Genomic DNA, 14,765 nt, shown 5'->3' with positions numbered 1-14,765 from the left:
ATTAACTGCTGGTTAAAAATGTCAGCAGTTCCTGAAGAAAGGAAATGGCCAGTGACCAAATGCATTGAGTACTTGTACACTCCGTGAAGATTTCATGCTTTGTTGGTTGTTAGGCATTTCTCTCCCTGACTATGTCAGCAATGATACTGTTCAGAAGCAAATGGGCACCATGCCAACATCAGAGAAAACGCAGGAGAAATGCCTACAGTGATACGGCCATGTTCTACAAGCAACTCCCCATATTGTTGCCTACATCCCTTCCATTTTAATGTAGATGGCAAGCGCCCGTGTGGAAGGCTGAAAGAAAGATGGCTAGACAATAAATGCAGGCATGAAAAATGCCCTGTTGGACACTGATGCTGTGTTTGATCATGCAAAATCACGCTTGTTGACCTGAAAAGCAGATTCTGCACCTGCGGGAAAAATGCTACAACGATGATGATGATGAAGAAGATGTGCAATTCCTGAAGAAAATAAATCCCTTCCCTAACTTCACACAAAAAAAGAAATAAAGAAAATCTCTAACACTCATCCATTCACAATCTGAAATACCTATTCAATGAGTTGTTTGCACTCTGGGAAGCTAAACAAAGCTCTCTGGTTGCATTTGAAAGTGGAATCAGAAGAAAGGTGCACTTTTGTCTGGTTGTGGATAAAACAAATGTGGTTGGTTGCTAGGGGTGATGATCTGTGAATCCCCCTTTCCTTAGCCTGTAAACAAAAAGCTACAACAGTTGAATATTACTTCAAGCAAGAGTTCCTCCCAATCAAAAACATTTTGTCCTGAATATTTGCTGCATTTCCCCATCACAAATGGGAAGGCTGCTTTTATTGATTATTTGCATACAAAAGTGTCAAAACCCAAAACTCCAAAACTGACTCTGGAGCTTTACAAGATATGCATATAAATGATTTTTTGCTTTTAACTGACAGTCCTTTGTCTAAATAAAGCATGCTTCTCCAGCTGAAGGAAAAGTTGTCAGCAAGACTGATAAGGAATTTCCTGGAAAGACATTTTTGGAAGAGTTGTTCTCTCAACAGATATCAGAGAAATTGAAACCACCCAGTCCTGCTTTTTAAAGATATGCAGTTTTCTTGTGGAAAACATATCCACAGCTTATCTTTAATTGTTTAAATATTAGTGGATTAGTATCCAAATATGGTACTAGTTTATTGAGCTAAAATAATAAATAAGTTTAGTGTTTTAAAATAAGTTTTAAAATAATAAACTTATTTTACCAAAGGATTTTAAGAAAGCCACTTTACTTACCTTACCCTTGGATTCATCTTACCCTTGCCTTTGGATTTCTATACAGATGGGGATATTGTAGCATATAATTCAATTCCTTTTTGTGCTGCATCTGCTCCTTCTGAATAACTTTTCTTTTTCAATTATTGTAGTCCTGTTCTGAAAACCATCCCACCAAATCTCAGTTCAAATACTGAATCATATTTGTTTTCCTATACTGGGACCTCAAACTCATCTGGTTTATTTTCCATTCTCTGAGTATTAATATATAAACAAGGGAGGACATGAACTTTACAAATCAAATTTCTTCCCGAGTTTTTATTATACGATTTAAGAGGTGCCAGAGAAATTAAAGAAGGAAGCTCTGTACATGTTACACAAGGTATTCTTCCTTTTCTTATTACTTAGCATTTACCAGCATTGAGTCCTGATATCATGACCAACTTTTTGAGCCATTTTTGAGATTTTTGTATTAGGCTCTGTACATTTCAAAAGCTTCAGAGATTGAAATGAACAACTAAGGAATGTATAACTTAAACAATCCTTTTTCTTTTGTAAATACTGTTTTAGCTTTCTTTGTATTTGTAAATACAAAAAAAATGAGGGGGAAGAGCAGATCCATCTGGAGAATATTTACTAGTAATACTCTACTGCTTAGCATAAAACATTAAGAAGTTGCGATCTGTACAAACTTGACAGGTTTCCATATTATCAGATCAAAACAAAACTCTTTCGCAAAATGTCTAAGTATGTGACTGCAGTGCTGCTGGATCAGACATATTGTTACTTTATCCCAGTTCAGCCTATTCAGCTCTATATTGATCCATGCTTTTGTAGCTCTGATTTCAATTCTGCCCCATGCTGGGATTTATTGCTAAGAACAGGGAAATTCCTGCTATTAGATCAAGATGATTGCCTTGTTCTTTACTAAACAGCATATTAAAGAAGACTTGAATTACTTGCGATCACAGATCAAATAACTGTACAATCTAGCAGCTTTGGTAAGTCTCAATTTATATCGTAGCTGATGGCTATATCACCTTGATCACACAGAAGTTGACAAGAATTTAGCGAAAGATCAAGACTCAATTCCATCTCTGCAACAGCCTTCAAAACAATAATTTCATTCATTCCAATAACTGAATTATTTCATATACAATATCTTTAAAGCCTGTTGGGTCTCAAAGATTTAAGAGAATTGTAATCATACCGAAGCCTGCAATCCAATCCAACGTTCAGTAAGTAAAACCCATTTATTTTAGTGGATTTAGGAGTGCTTAATTCTGCTGGATTAATTTATTGCTCATGAATATGGTTGTTTCTCCTGCCATCTGCAGAGACCCATTTTTTTAATTAATTACCACCTCTAGAAGACAAGTACCACTCTGGGGCAATTTCAACCTGATGATTTTACCATTTCAATAAATTTTCAGCAAACTGACAAAAAGTTGGATTTAGGCAGTCAAAAGTATTGTTTAGGTTCACTTAAAACGGAAAAAATAACAGCCAGTGTGGAGAATCTTGGGACAGGAAATATATGTGAATGTACCACTCCCTTCTTATAATGATCTGCATTTGAAGAGGAAGAGATAAAATTATGATTAGTATAAAATGGTAGTCCATTGATTCTATTTGGGATGGTTTTCCTCTGTGATGCTGCATTTGGGAAACATTCCTGTTGATGTCAGAGAAAAATTCTCTCAAAAGACAAGTTAATAGTCTGAGAAAGAGAGATGGTGGCAGAATAGAAAGAGAAAACTTCTCTTCAGCTTCATGATCCCTCAGGCTGTTCTACAAAAAATGTATGTAAACTACTGTGATAAAATTAAGGCCAATTTATTTTAACCTAACTTCACAGCTGGTGGCAGACCCTTTAAATTTCGGCCTGTGAAATGTCAATCTTGCTGCTTTTCCTTGATTTTATTTCCCATGGTTCAAAACAATGAACTAATAACCTGGGCCCAACTCTACTAGTTAAACTCTGGCTTGATGCAAAGTTGATCTTACTTATATTGGGCAGTCCTGTGTTTTATTTACCTTATTCAGGGATATTCTATGCAACTGAATGCAGGGTGAAATGTATTTGATTCTTATGCCAAGTACATTAGTTCATATTAATGATCAAGTTATCCAGTTTTGGATGCTCTTCTGTGTAACATCATTATGACCTTTCTGCTTGTTTGTAAAAGCATTACGGCAACAGCTGCCAGCATAGGAGCTGCTGGAATCCCACAGGCTGGCCTTGTGACCATGGTCATCGTTTTGACATCAGTGGGGCTGCCTACAGATGACATCACTCTAATAATTGCAGTTGATTGGGCTCTGTAAGTGGAGCAAAATTTTTCTTTTCTAAATTTTCTAATTAGATGCATGAGGATTGAATGATTCCGTTTATAGGGAGATACCACTCCCTTTGAGGTTGACATTGTTGATGTTGAGTACATGGTCATGTCAAAGGATAGCACAGCTCATTCATGGTTTTACTTTCTGTTTGGGTCAGTTTTTCATCTGCAAAATGAAAATAGAATAATTATCCTTCCAGATGCAAGCCCAAAGTTGTCTTTTCAGTGTATAGGTAATTCTTGATTTACAGCTTGGACACTTAGTGACTATTCAAAATTCCAACGACCTCCCCCCCCAAAAAATATTTACAGCTCAGAACTGAAATTCTGAAGGACAGTCTCCCCACCCATAGTCATGTGACTGCATTACAGATGCTTGACAATGCATTTGTAGCACTAGGCAATCACATGACCACAAATTATTATGTTTTGCTGAAAACTGGCATTTATTTCAAATTTTCAGCAAAAAAATCCCCATAGTGAAGAATGGATCAACAACCATGGATTCATTCAATGACCATGATATCTGCTTAACAACTGCTGCAAAAAAGGTAATAAAATCAGGCTGGTCAAATGATAACCTTTTATGATTCACACAAGTTATAATTATAATGGACAGGTGAATATAGTACATGCAAAATTTTGATAACCTTTCAGTTATTTCTTTCTTTATTTATTGTTTGTTTGTTTATTCAGAAAATGTATATGGCAACCAATTCACTCATGATGACTCTGAGTCCAAAGCAATTTATCAGTCCAAAGTACTTCATTCTGAAACATTTTAGGCTTATCAAGGTGCACCTGTGTATATTTAAAATGACAATTTTGCGCATAAGGTCAGAGAACAAGTTTCTGTCCCATGATCAGTGATGAAATTAAAGCTGAAAAGAGGTTGTATATTTTGGATCCTTTTAATTGCAGGGTGTCCTAAGGGATATCAACCCTGACTGTCTTTTTGGAAGGACAGATACTGAAGCCAAAGCTCAAATACTTTGACAATCAAGTGAGAAGAGAAGACCCATTGGCAAAGACCCTGATGTTGGGAAAGATTGAAGCCAAAAGGAGGAAGGATGGCAGAGGATGAGATGATTATATAGATTATATAGCAAACTCAGGGAGACAGTAGAGGCAGGGGGCCCTGGAGTGCTGTGATCTACAGAGTTGCAAAGAGTCGGTTCCGACTTATCAACTGAACAACAACAAAACTGGGGAGTGATGTTGAGTTCCATACATCTGTAGTGCTTTTATTTAATTTTGTGTGCTTCTTTTATTTGTAAATTTTGTTGTGTGAAGCTTTTAATTGTTTTAAGTTTCCTATATGTCTTTTGATGTCGAGTGATCTAGAAATTTTTAAAAGCAAAATTGCAAAGGACAAACACCACTTTTTTGCATACAACTGGATGCAAAATACATGTGAAATATTGCTGGGGACTCCTATACCTTGAAGATCTCTTTATTTTTAATTCTTTGGGTGGACATGCTAGATTGTGATCCAGAGAGATTGTCAATGAATCATTTGCTAGTTTTCAAAATCATGAGACTGAAAAAGAGTAACATAACTATCCCTCTAAAATCCCTAGCATTAAGAAATGGCTGAAACAACAAAACACCTACTAGGAGAAATTCAAAATAAATTCTCAGGAAACCAAAGGGTACAATGCAGTACAAAAACAGAAGCATCCTTTACAGAGGAAGCAAACTTATGAGAGATTGCAGAGCAGGTTTTAGCAAAGCATTAATGGGAATGAAGGGCACAAAATGTTAAAATAAACAGATCCATATGTTTATTTTCACCTACATAAGTGGCAAATAAAAATCCTTCTGTTTGAACTCAGTTTTATGCTAAAGAAGTCAAACTCTGACAATTGCTGATTTTGGATCATGTTACTCTTTTCTAAGCCAAACATCTGGATGTTCCTGAATTTTAGTTTTATGACCCACATCAATATAATAACCATTGTGATTGACTTCTCAGATGGGCTCATTGTGCTGAAAAAGAATGAAGAAACCATATGATGCATTTCAGATTTAATGTACCTGCCAAATGAATTTAGTCAGCTTCAAACAATGCACTAAAAGTAATTCCGGCTAATACACCTGCTATTTCCTCTAACTTTAACTTTAACTTTAAGCCAATTTAAAACTGTACTTGGCAAGAAGTTTTTTCTCAGTATTGATTTGTGAGAATCACAAGTCAGAATAGAATTAATTTTTCCTTACAGTTTTAAAACCAACTGTGCATTTATTTTTTAAAAAAGTTACGAAAAGCTGACATAACAGCAAATGCAAACACTGGAGAGAGATTAATCTAAAATTAGACATTCTGATGACATTCTGTTCTCTATTTGTCTTCTGACAATTTATTCCTCAGTTTTCCTACATTCTTCTATATATCCTTCAGCTATAAATGTCCAAGTCTTATTGTTTTTCCAGTTGAAATCCAAATGTTTTCTAGTTTCCATTTGGAGTGGCTTAAGTCCACCTTGCTTGTGTCTTTGGCTTATTTTCTTTCCTTTAAAAAAAATCCTAAGTGGTCTAGTCTACCTTCTTGTTCTTCTGTTTTCTTCTAAAAGCATTTTCCAATTTTATAATTCTTGTGTGATTGCACACCAGAACAGCTAGACACAAGGACCGTTTTTCCCCGAACGCCATCACTTTGCTAAACAAATAATTGCCTCAACACTGTCCAACTATTTACAAAGTACCTTATGATTCTTGATTCTTAATGAATGTATCTTTTCTTTTATGTACACTGAGAGCATTTGTATCAAGATAAATTCCTTGTGTGCCCAATCATTGGCCAATAAAGAATTCTATTCTATTCTATTAACATTTAATATTTGACTTTTAAGATTGTTTGCTTCATTGTTTATGATTTCCTCCCTCCCTCCCTTCCTCCCCCTCCCTCCCTCCCTCCCTCCGTCTCTCTCTCTCTCTTTCTCTTTAAAGTTCTTGCACCAGACTCTTTTATAATTAATTCCAGCTCTTGGTGATTCCTGGTACCAATTGTATCACAATTCTGGCGACCAGAAGCACAATGCTGCTTGGATTTGAGGATTCAGTTTAGGGAAATTCAGTTATTTATTTATCACAAAAATACTTTTCTCAATTATTTCTTGTTTTAAATCGTACCTAGGAAAGTAAACAGTGGACAATGTAAAATCCATGAAAGCTTTTCTTTCTCCAGTTGTTATTTTGCTTAATTTTGTAAAAATGGAAAAATCAAATACCAGAGTCAACATAAAAAAAATGGCATTTATGAAACAGATTAGGAATAGGTTCATGGAATGTTTTTTTATTTCTTGTTGGTATTATGCTTTCATACCATAAAATCAGTCCATGGGATTTCAATATTGGAGCAATTTGATCTGACATAGTGTGATGGCCTACACATTTAAATTAATTGGGTATTTTTATTCCTAGCCCTGTGCTATATCAAGTAAAATAACATCAGCTTGTGTGCAGGTACTGTTATGTTGTGTACAAATAACTATGTAGATTGATGAACAATTTACATAACAAGGAAAAGGAAACTGTTTTAATGCCTTAATTTTGTCCTCAGAGACAGATTTCGGACAATGATCAATGTCCTGGGTGATGCTCTTGCTGCTGGAATAATGGCACATATTTGCAGAAAAGAATTCACTGCAGAAAGATCTGAGGTAGGAGAAAACTGATGTGATACTTTGAGGTCACACTTTACCAAACAGAGATAATTAGGTCTCTCTTTTAGCGACATTCTGTGTAACAGTGTGTTCTATCTATAATTTTGTTGGAGCACTATGGCTTGCATGGTTAGGATGCTGGGTTGGAAGTTACCAAGCCTGCATTCGAGATCTGCTGCCATAGGGTAGAGTGAGCTCCCATCCTTTGCTCCAGCTCCTGCACAGGACATGAAAGGTGCCCCTTAATTGATTCTCTCACAATGGTGATGTCACCAGCTAATTCTTTCAATCCAGAGTGCCTTGGTGCTTCCAACATGAGTGTGATGCAATCTATAATTTTGCATGCTACAATGAAATATAAGCTTAGAAAAGTGTTCTAGATTAACGAAGAGTAGTAATAGTATGAACCCCTTGTTCTATCCATAGATGCCCTTGATTGGAGAAACAAAACCTGTTAGTATCCACAAAATCATTGCTTATCAGAAGAATGGCTGTGTGAAATCCATAAATAAAATGCGTGGACCTGAAGCAGTCAAAACAACACTGCATCACTTACCTATTCAAGTGGAACAAGAAGAGAATCACTCAGAACATTACACAGAGAAACCCAACAATAAAGACCACTGTACTATTGAAATCAGTGAATTGGAAACAAATGTGTAAGTACAGTTAAAAGTCCTAAAAGTATCTGAAAACAAAAGAATATCCTGTAAATGAAGCTGGGACATGACCTGCTTCTTCAATGGCAAGGCATGCAATGACTGTTATTCCTGAACTGAAGTTATAAGATAGCTGTGGACATCTGTGAAGACAGAAGGCTTCATGGAAGATGGTTTCCATTGGTTGGATGGTTTAGTAGAAAGGAATGAATCACTGGACAAATTCTGTTTATGCTGGGCAAACAAATATGGTGATGTTTCTAAGAAGAAACCTTCTGATCCATTGATCCATTGAAATGATTTCTAATAAATCACCTTGTCTTTGTTTTTCTAATTACAATGAATATACCAGAAATTCATTACTGTTCTATGATCCTTAGTTTAAAAATGTATTACTAACTAGCCAATGGATTAAAGATAAACTGTGGAGGGGATCAGGTCCTGGTTACTGAGCCCGTGTTATGTGAATAAAGCATTGTTATTAACCTGCTGATTTGGATACACTGCAATCATAAGCAGTGGTTAGTTTAAAATGGAAATGGGTTTGCTTTCCTTGCAAAGATGAAAGTGGAGAGAGCAGTGAATAAATTGGTGTTACATGAGACTTGGGTTCAAATTGTTTAACAAATTATTCTTGTTTGCCGCTTCATTCTGCTGTCTTCAATGTTTTGAGTGAATACTGTAGTAGCTTTCTGATTGCATGCCAAAGTAATGGTTTTAATTTATAACACCCTATATGGCTTGACACCTAAGTAACTTTGGGACTGCCTCCTTCAAGCCAGTGAGACCTGTCTGTCCCAGGAGAAACTGCTAATACTGTTAATACTGCTCCCCAACACCACTTTGAGAGGGGAGGGGAACTGAGGCCCAGAGGTGCTGTTTCTCTATGATGGCCCCTGTTATATAGAATGGCCTTCCTGGAGACAAGATTGGCTCCATCAATAAAGCCTTCTAGAAGCTAGTTAAAATCTAGAAGCTAGTTAAAACTGGGGACTTGGGATGAAGTGTGGTAACACTGGAGCTGATAAGTAATTCTAATTTTAATGTAACTTAAATTTAATTTTAAGTTATTGTGGAAGTTTTAGTGTTGCATTTTACAGTTGTATGAATCCTCCATGAGTTTTTTTGACATGGCACTATATAAATTTAAGGAATGAATGAATAGACCAGTGCAATCTTTATATCCACCACCTCATAGAATTTCATCTAGTAAACTTCTAATAGTAGTTTAGATGGCCTTTTGACTATCATAGTAGCAACATATAATGATCATATATAGAAATTCCATATTAAAGATTTTCAGAGCCCTTTCATTTTTACTTTGAATTATTTGGAGAGATAAATTGCAACTAATACTGTTTGTTACATATTATTTTCTAAGGTTTACAATGTATATATTATAATAGTATATTTTTGAACTGAGAAATATTATGTTTTGTTTAATGAGGTGAGAGAGAAGGGGAGTGTTATTTTTAAGATCCCTAAAAATAAACTATCAAGCCCCATTCTAAACATTCCCTATCATATTAGTCTCCCAATTACTTCCTTCTCTTTTGCATCTCCTTTTCTTCCACCTCTAATTTGGTAAAGTCCACAGTGACTAAATTTGTGTTTTACAACTGTGGCAACTTTCAGATGTACAGGTATGGAATGCTGGCTGGGCAATTCTAGGATTTCAAGTCCACACATCTTTAAATTGCCATGGTTGGGGGAAATACACTAGTTTAATTATAAAAATCCCTAACCAAAATAACTGGTGCTAAAAAAGACTACACAATGTTCTGTAATTTTATAATTTCTGTATGTGATAGTTTGGGCCCAAATCCCTTGTGGTCTGAGTGTTCTCAAAAACATAAGCTAGAATTTAGCATATGCAATTGTGGCATAGTTTCATTGTAATGATATATTCAGATTAATAATGATCCTATGATTGCTGTCTATAAATGCAAATGATTGAACTTGTCCCCTCCCTCCTCCACCAAGCACACAAACATGCTATGTAAGTATTTTGGATGACTTTCTTCCCAGTCAGTTCCAATGTCCAATTCTAACAGTCTTATGCTTTTAATTTAGCAATGGCTTCCATTTGGAGCAGTTTAGAGAAAATCTGAGACAAGAAGCAAAGCTGTGGCTTTTGAATTGCTGCAACATTCCTACAGCCTATTAGATGGAAAGGGGCTAAAAGGGAATTACTGCTTTTATAGCTTTAACACTTGGGCTAGACGTCTGAATCTCTCACCAAAAAGAGTATGAAGCTCATCGCCTGAAAGTGAATCAAATATTGTCATTCATGACACAAAAATATCGGGATAACAAAAATAGAGGAATATGGTGTTTATCACCAGTGCTGTTTGCAAGGGAAAATAAAATAGCATGCAATCAGTTTAGATTTTGGCAGCCGCAGCTTTTTCTCCCTTAGGACGAGATATATCTGCCAATTTTGTAACTTGTTTCTTTCTTTCTTTTTTTAAGCATGCCTTTCCTTTGGCAGAAGTGTCCAAAGCAGTTTTTTCTTTTCTTTTACCTTTGGACACTCTACATGCAATATAGCTCTGTGGAAACATCAGCAGTGGCCTTCACTAGGTTGGCAATGACCAGGGAGGGGTGGAGATTCTGGAGCTGTATATGTCCCATAAGGCAAACTTGTAAAGAAATTGCCATTTTGTGCTGTGTTCAAAGAAATCTGGCTCCTTCTACAGCTGGAAACAATTATTAATCTTCTCTTTCTCAGTGCCTGTCATGGAAGAAGGGTTTTTGTGAAATTTTAGCTTACAAGTCCTCGCGTGACCTCTTTTACTCTCTCTTCTTCACTATTCTATCTTTTATGTTTTGAATGTTTATTTCCACTGATCATTTATTATTCTTCCAAACATTTTATCCCTGCCTTATTCCTTAATGGAGAGAAAAAGAAGTTTCATATTTGTCTAATTTGTTGAGGAAGAGAGATGGAACCATTTGGGAAGGAAATTTGTTTGTGAACTAATCCTAAAATTGTATTTTTAAATGGGAATTTGCTTGTTCTCTTTCTTTACTCTCCATTTCTTTCTCGTATCCTTTGCCTCATAAAATACCATCTAGTGATTTCAAATGAACCATGTATATTAAAATTGCTTCCAGCAAAAATGTTTTTAATAAACAAGTCATTGTGAAAAAGAGATTGTCTGTATTATTACACTAAACTTATTTCTTTTTTAAAAGTACACCTATTTAACAATTTTCTGTTTTACCATAAAAGATAAAATCTCCTTCAAATCGACCTGACTCCTGGTGAATTAATGAACATATCCATGTAGTTTTCTTGACAAAAATATGGAAGGATTATATTTTGTAGAGATTATATTCTGAGAAGATTATGTCCTCACAAAGTATAACATTCTTTTAATAGATATTTGGGGGATTCAGAATTCAAAACTGCATGTGAATGGGGACATATTATCAAATTTAATTTTAAATCCTCTTGACATTTCCTCTTCAAAATTTTAATTTTGTGTGCAATTCTCAACTACTTTATTGGATATGAAGTCTGGTAAACTGACCACTATCTATATTTGTGGCCTATGCAGGTTAGTATGACGTATGAGAAAACGCTTTCTAATTAGAACCATTGCATTCCAACAATAATAAATAGCCAAATATTGAATACCTCTGCATATTGCCAATCATTTGAAGTCATATATTACACATCAAATTAGTTTTAGGACTATGCAGACTGAAGATTCATGTTGCTTAATGGTTAAAAATATCTTAGGGTTGGATTTTGCAAAACCAAATAGTAGAATTAAATTCTCCAATTATATGCTGAAAGTAATATTCGTCCACCTGAATTCCACACAACCCTTTGTCTTGCTAATCCCATGCAAATTTAGAGTATGGACAGTGAAGCACTGGAGTTCTTGGGCATTCTTGAATGCTGATTAGCATCAAAGAATGCATGCTCCCTCAGACAGAGCAGAGCAGGTGTTATTTATTGTTACATTTCTGAACTGCCCAATTCACTCAGAGAAGGACTCTGGGCAGTCCACAACAAAATGTCAAAATATAAAAACAGTATATAAAATTAAAATGTTAAAATTACAATTTTGAAATTATTTTTTAGAGGGAGGCAACAATAAATAATTTTTAAAAAATTAATTAAAATAATTAAATTATTTAATTATGTTAAAATAATTTAAAAAGTGAAGGGACAACTCTCAGGGCACCAACCAGCCACACAAGTTACAGGCTCTTTTCGGCGCCCCACATGAGGCATTATTATTATGTAGGTCGGGATTGTAATTGTAATAGGCAATTGTTCCTTTGCTTTCTCATTTATCAAGTTGCTTGACTATCAGGTTTATGCCTGACATCTAATTGTCCTCTCCCAATGAAAAATAATGTGTTGTTAATACTAGCAATAGCACTTAGACTTATATACCGCTTTATAGTGCTTTACAGCCCTCTCTAAGTGGTTTACAGAGTCAGCATATTGCCCCCAACAATCTGGGTCCTCATTTTACCCACCTCGGAAGAATGGAAGGCTGAGTCAACCTTGAGCCTGGTGGGATTCAATCTGAAGTAGAAATAGAAGTAGTTTGCAGTACTGCACTCTAACCACTATGCCACTGAAGCTCTTATAGATACAAAGGTTTTACTCCTAAAATATACAAACCTTCTTAGAGAATACATACTGTGTTTCCTGGGGGGGCACTTTGAATCTAGAATGAATTATTAAAATTTTATCATTGCACTTTATAAATAACTTTTGAAATGTTCTTATTTAAAACAGTTGACCTGCAATACTGAACAATAATGTTATAAGAATCATGATATTTTTATCGAGCACTTGAAAATTAAATGAATATTCAAATAAGCAACATTTTCCACCCATCTGTTTACTGGCATAACTTCCAAATTATAATTTGTGCATAAAGACCAGAATTCTTTATGGCTGAACTGATATGTTGCTTAATTAGCATATTTCTATATATGAATGCATTTCCTAATAACCAAATATATTCCTTTAAAGATTTTACAGCAGGGTGAGCACTTAAGACTACGTGAAATAAATGTATATTTTTTCTTCTAAATAGCTTAGTATTCATACTGGCTGAGGGGAAAAAATAGAACATTTTTATTAGGACAAGTGAATTTTTACAAAATCAAAAAAAATAGGGGAAGGTACATATAGCTAATTGTGGATTTGTGTTTCATCGTTCAACACCTCAAAGTGTAGCCAACATAATTATGCTTGCTGGAAAACCAACAAACTAGCTTAGTAGATTTCTTCACTGACTATTCTCCTTTTCATTAGAAATAATGAATTCATTTAATACCATTTACAAGATAATATCAGCAAGCAGGAGCTACTGACATCATGACTTTGACCTTTTTATTTACTTGGCTATTAATGGAAGATAAAGTTGGGCTAGGTTGATCCAGATCAGTAGAATTCATCTTATACTCCTGTGATCTCCCTCAGAAGCAGAAAAAATGAGAAATTTTCTGCTCATAGAAAATGGAATAATAGAGAATTTTACTCAGACTAGGCTTCCAATGTAGGACATTCAATTTCTCATTTGATTTCCAACCCCCAAGATATAAGAGGACAAAGCATATTCCTAGAGGAGTTATTTTAATTTGTTTGTAAAATATAGAATTTTTACTAATAATAGCAGAGTGGTATTATATGCGCCTTTCCTAGTTTTATATAGGAGGCAGTGTAAGAACATCACCACTGAACTCTCAATAACAACAAATATAGGAATACTAAATATTTTACATCTTAAGTATCCAATATCAATATCCAATATGATTAACTTTATCTTGTTTCATAGTGTACAGTCCTGGTAGTGGAGGAGAAGGAAGATTGACGCAAATGTCTGGTTATTTTAGATAATGTTTTGATTTGGATAAAGCTAACTAAATAGAGACAAATTATTTTATTCAGCTGTAATATTTATTTGGGTTTCTTTGTCCCCAGATACTTAAGAAATACGTGGCTGAAATCTTACTACTGGGTGTAATTTTAATATGTGGTGCATGCTACATTGTAGATACAAATGTGTGACAAAGGGAATTACAACTTTTAATTACACATTAGATATAAAACAGGCCTCTGAAAAATACTGCTTTGGCAGCATCATTTTATAAATTATTCCCAGATTTCAAGAGGAAACTATGCTGCTTGAAAATATCAAGCTATCCCCACAAATTATTGCAATGTATAGAAAAATAATTAAAAGATGTAATTTCACCATAACAGAAGCTCTTACTTTTGTAAAATCTGTCTAAAACCTTCTCTCCCCAGTTCCTGTCCTTGGTGGTATAACAGCTGGATTTATATTGTGCAATAATGCAATTGTTTGGAGACTGCAAACAGGATGTAAATGGCTCAACGTTTCTTGGCAAATTTGGTTGGCATAGATAGTTATCAGGTGTTTTCCCTACTGATCTACAGTTAAAAACTGGATTGCAACTGCTCTACTTCTGCCAAGTTCTTTGTAAAAGCAGAGCTATTCCCTAATAAGGGGAGTGCATAGTTAAAAGTTGTTTACAAATGAGAGGAACTTAATAAAAAGCTATTTAAAAAAAACTATGTGCAGGAACTTCAAGTAAAGTTATGAGTGATTGCTGGTGTTTTGCAGTGTGAACTTTATCTCTATGAGGGAGATAAGTGGTTAAGAAGTTTGATATATAAATAAAAGCAAACTGTCAAAACTGGATTTCCACATAGCTGTAGCTAGAGAACTACTTTAAGATGCCTCCAGTTAGTCAGCAGGTAAGAAAGAGCAACCTAATAGGCCTGGCAAAGCATGGCTGATAGCATGACCAAGTGGCCTGCTTTATAGCACCAAGGAAGAGAAGGGCCTTA

At 35.1% G+C, this 14,765-nt stretch overlaps 1 protein-coding gene across 6 annotated transcripts in view; it reads left to right on the top strand.

Moving 5' to 3' along the window:
- Positions 1-10,731, top strand: part of SLC1A7 (solute carrier family 1 member 7) — a 39,650-nt gene extending 28,919 nt beyond the window's left edge. For 3 of the 6 annotated variants that reach the window (XM_087929929.1, XM_087929928.1, XM_087929930.1), the window contains 4 exons: positions 3,439-3,573; positions 7,154-7,253; positions 7,683-7,915; positions 10,388-10,731. In XM_087929929.1, coding sequence (XP_087786055.1) covers positions 3,439-3,573; positions 7,154-7,253; positions 7,683-7,915; positions 10,388-10,631 — 712 coding nt within the window. In that variant the 3' untranslated portion in view covers positions 10,632-10,731. Of the gene's footprint in view, positions 1-3,438; positions 3,574-4,512; positions 4,710-7,153; positions 7,254-7,682; positions 8,658-10,387 lie in introns of those variants that run through there. The other 3 variants (XM_087929931.1, XM_026707157.2, XM_087929932.1) reach the window with 2 other exon arrangements.
- The last annotated feature ends 4,034 nt before the right edge of the window (positions 10,732-14,765 follow it).

Source organism: Pseudonaja textilis, chromosome 3 (genome assembly GCF_049901715.1).
Source record: "Pseudonaja textilis isolate UNSWEBS1 chromosome 3, rPseTex1.2, whole genome shotgun sequence".
In the NCBI taxonomy this organism is placed as follows: domain Eukaryota; kingdom Metazoa; phylum Chordata; class Lepidosauria; order Squamata; family Elapidae; genus Pseudonaja; species Pseudonaja textilis.
The sequence above is the reverse complement of the archived record's forward strand: the minus strand, read 5'-3'. Positions and strand labels throughout refer to the sequence as shown.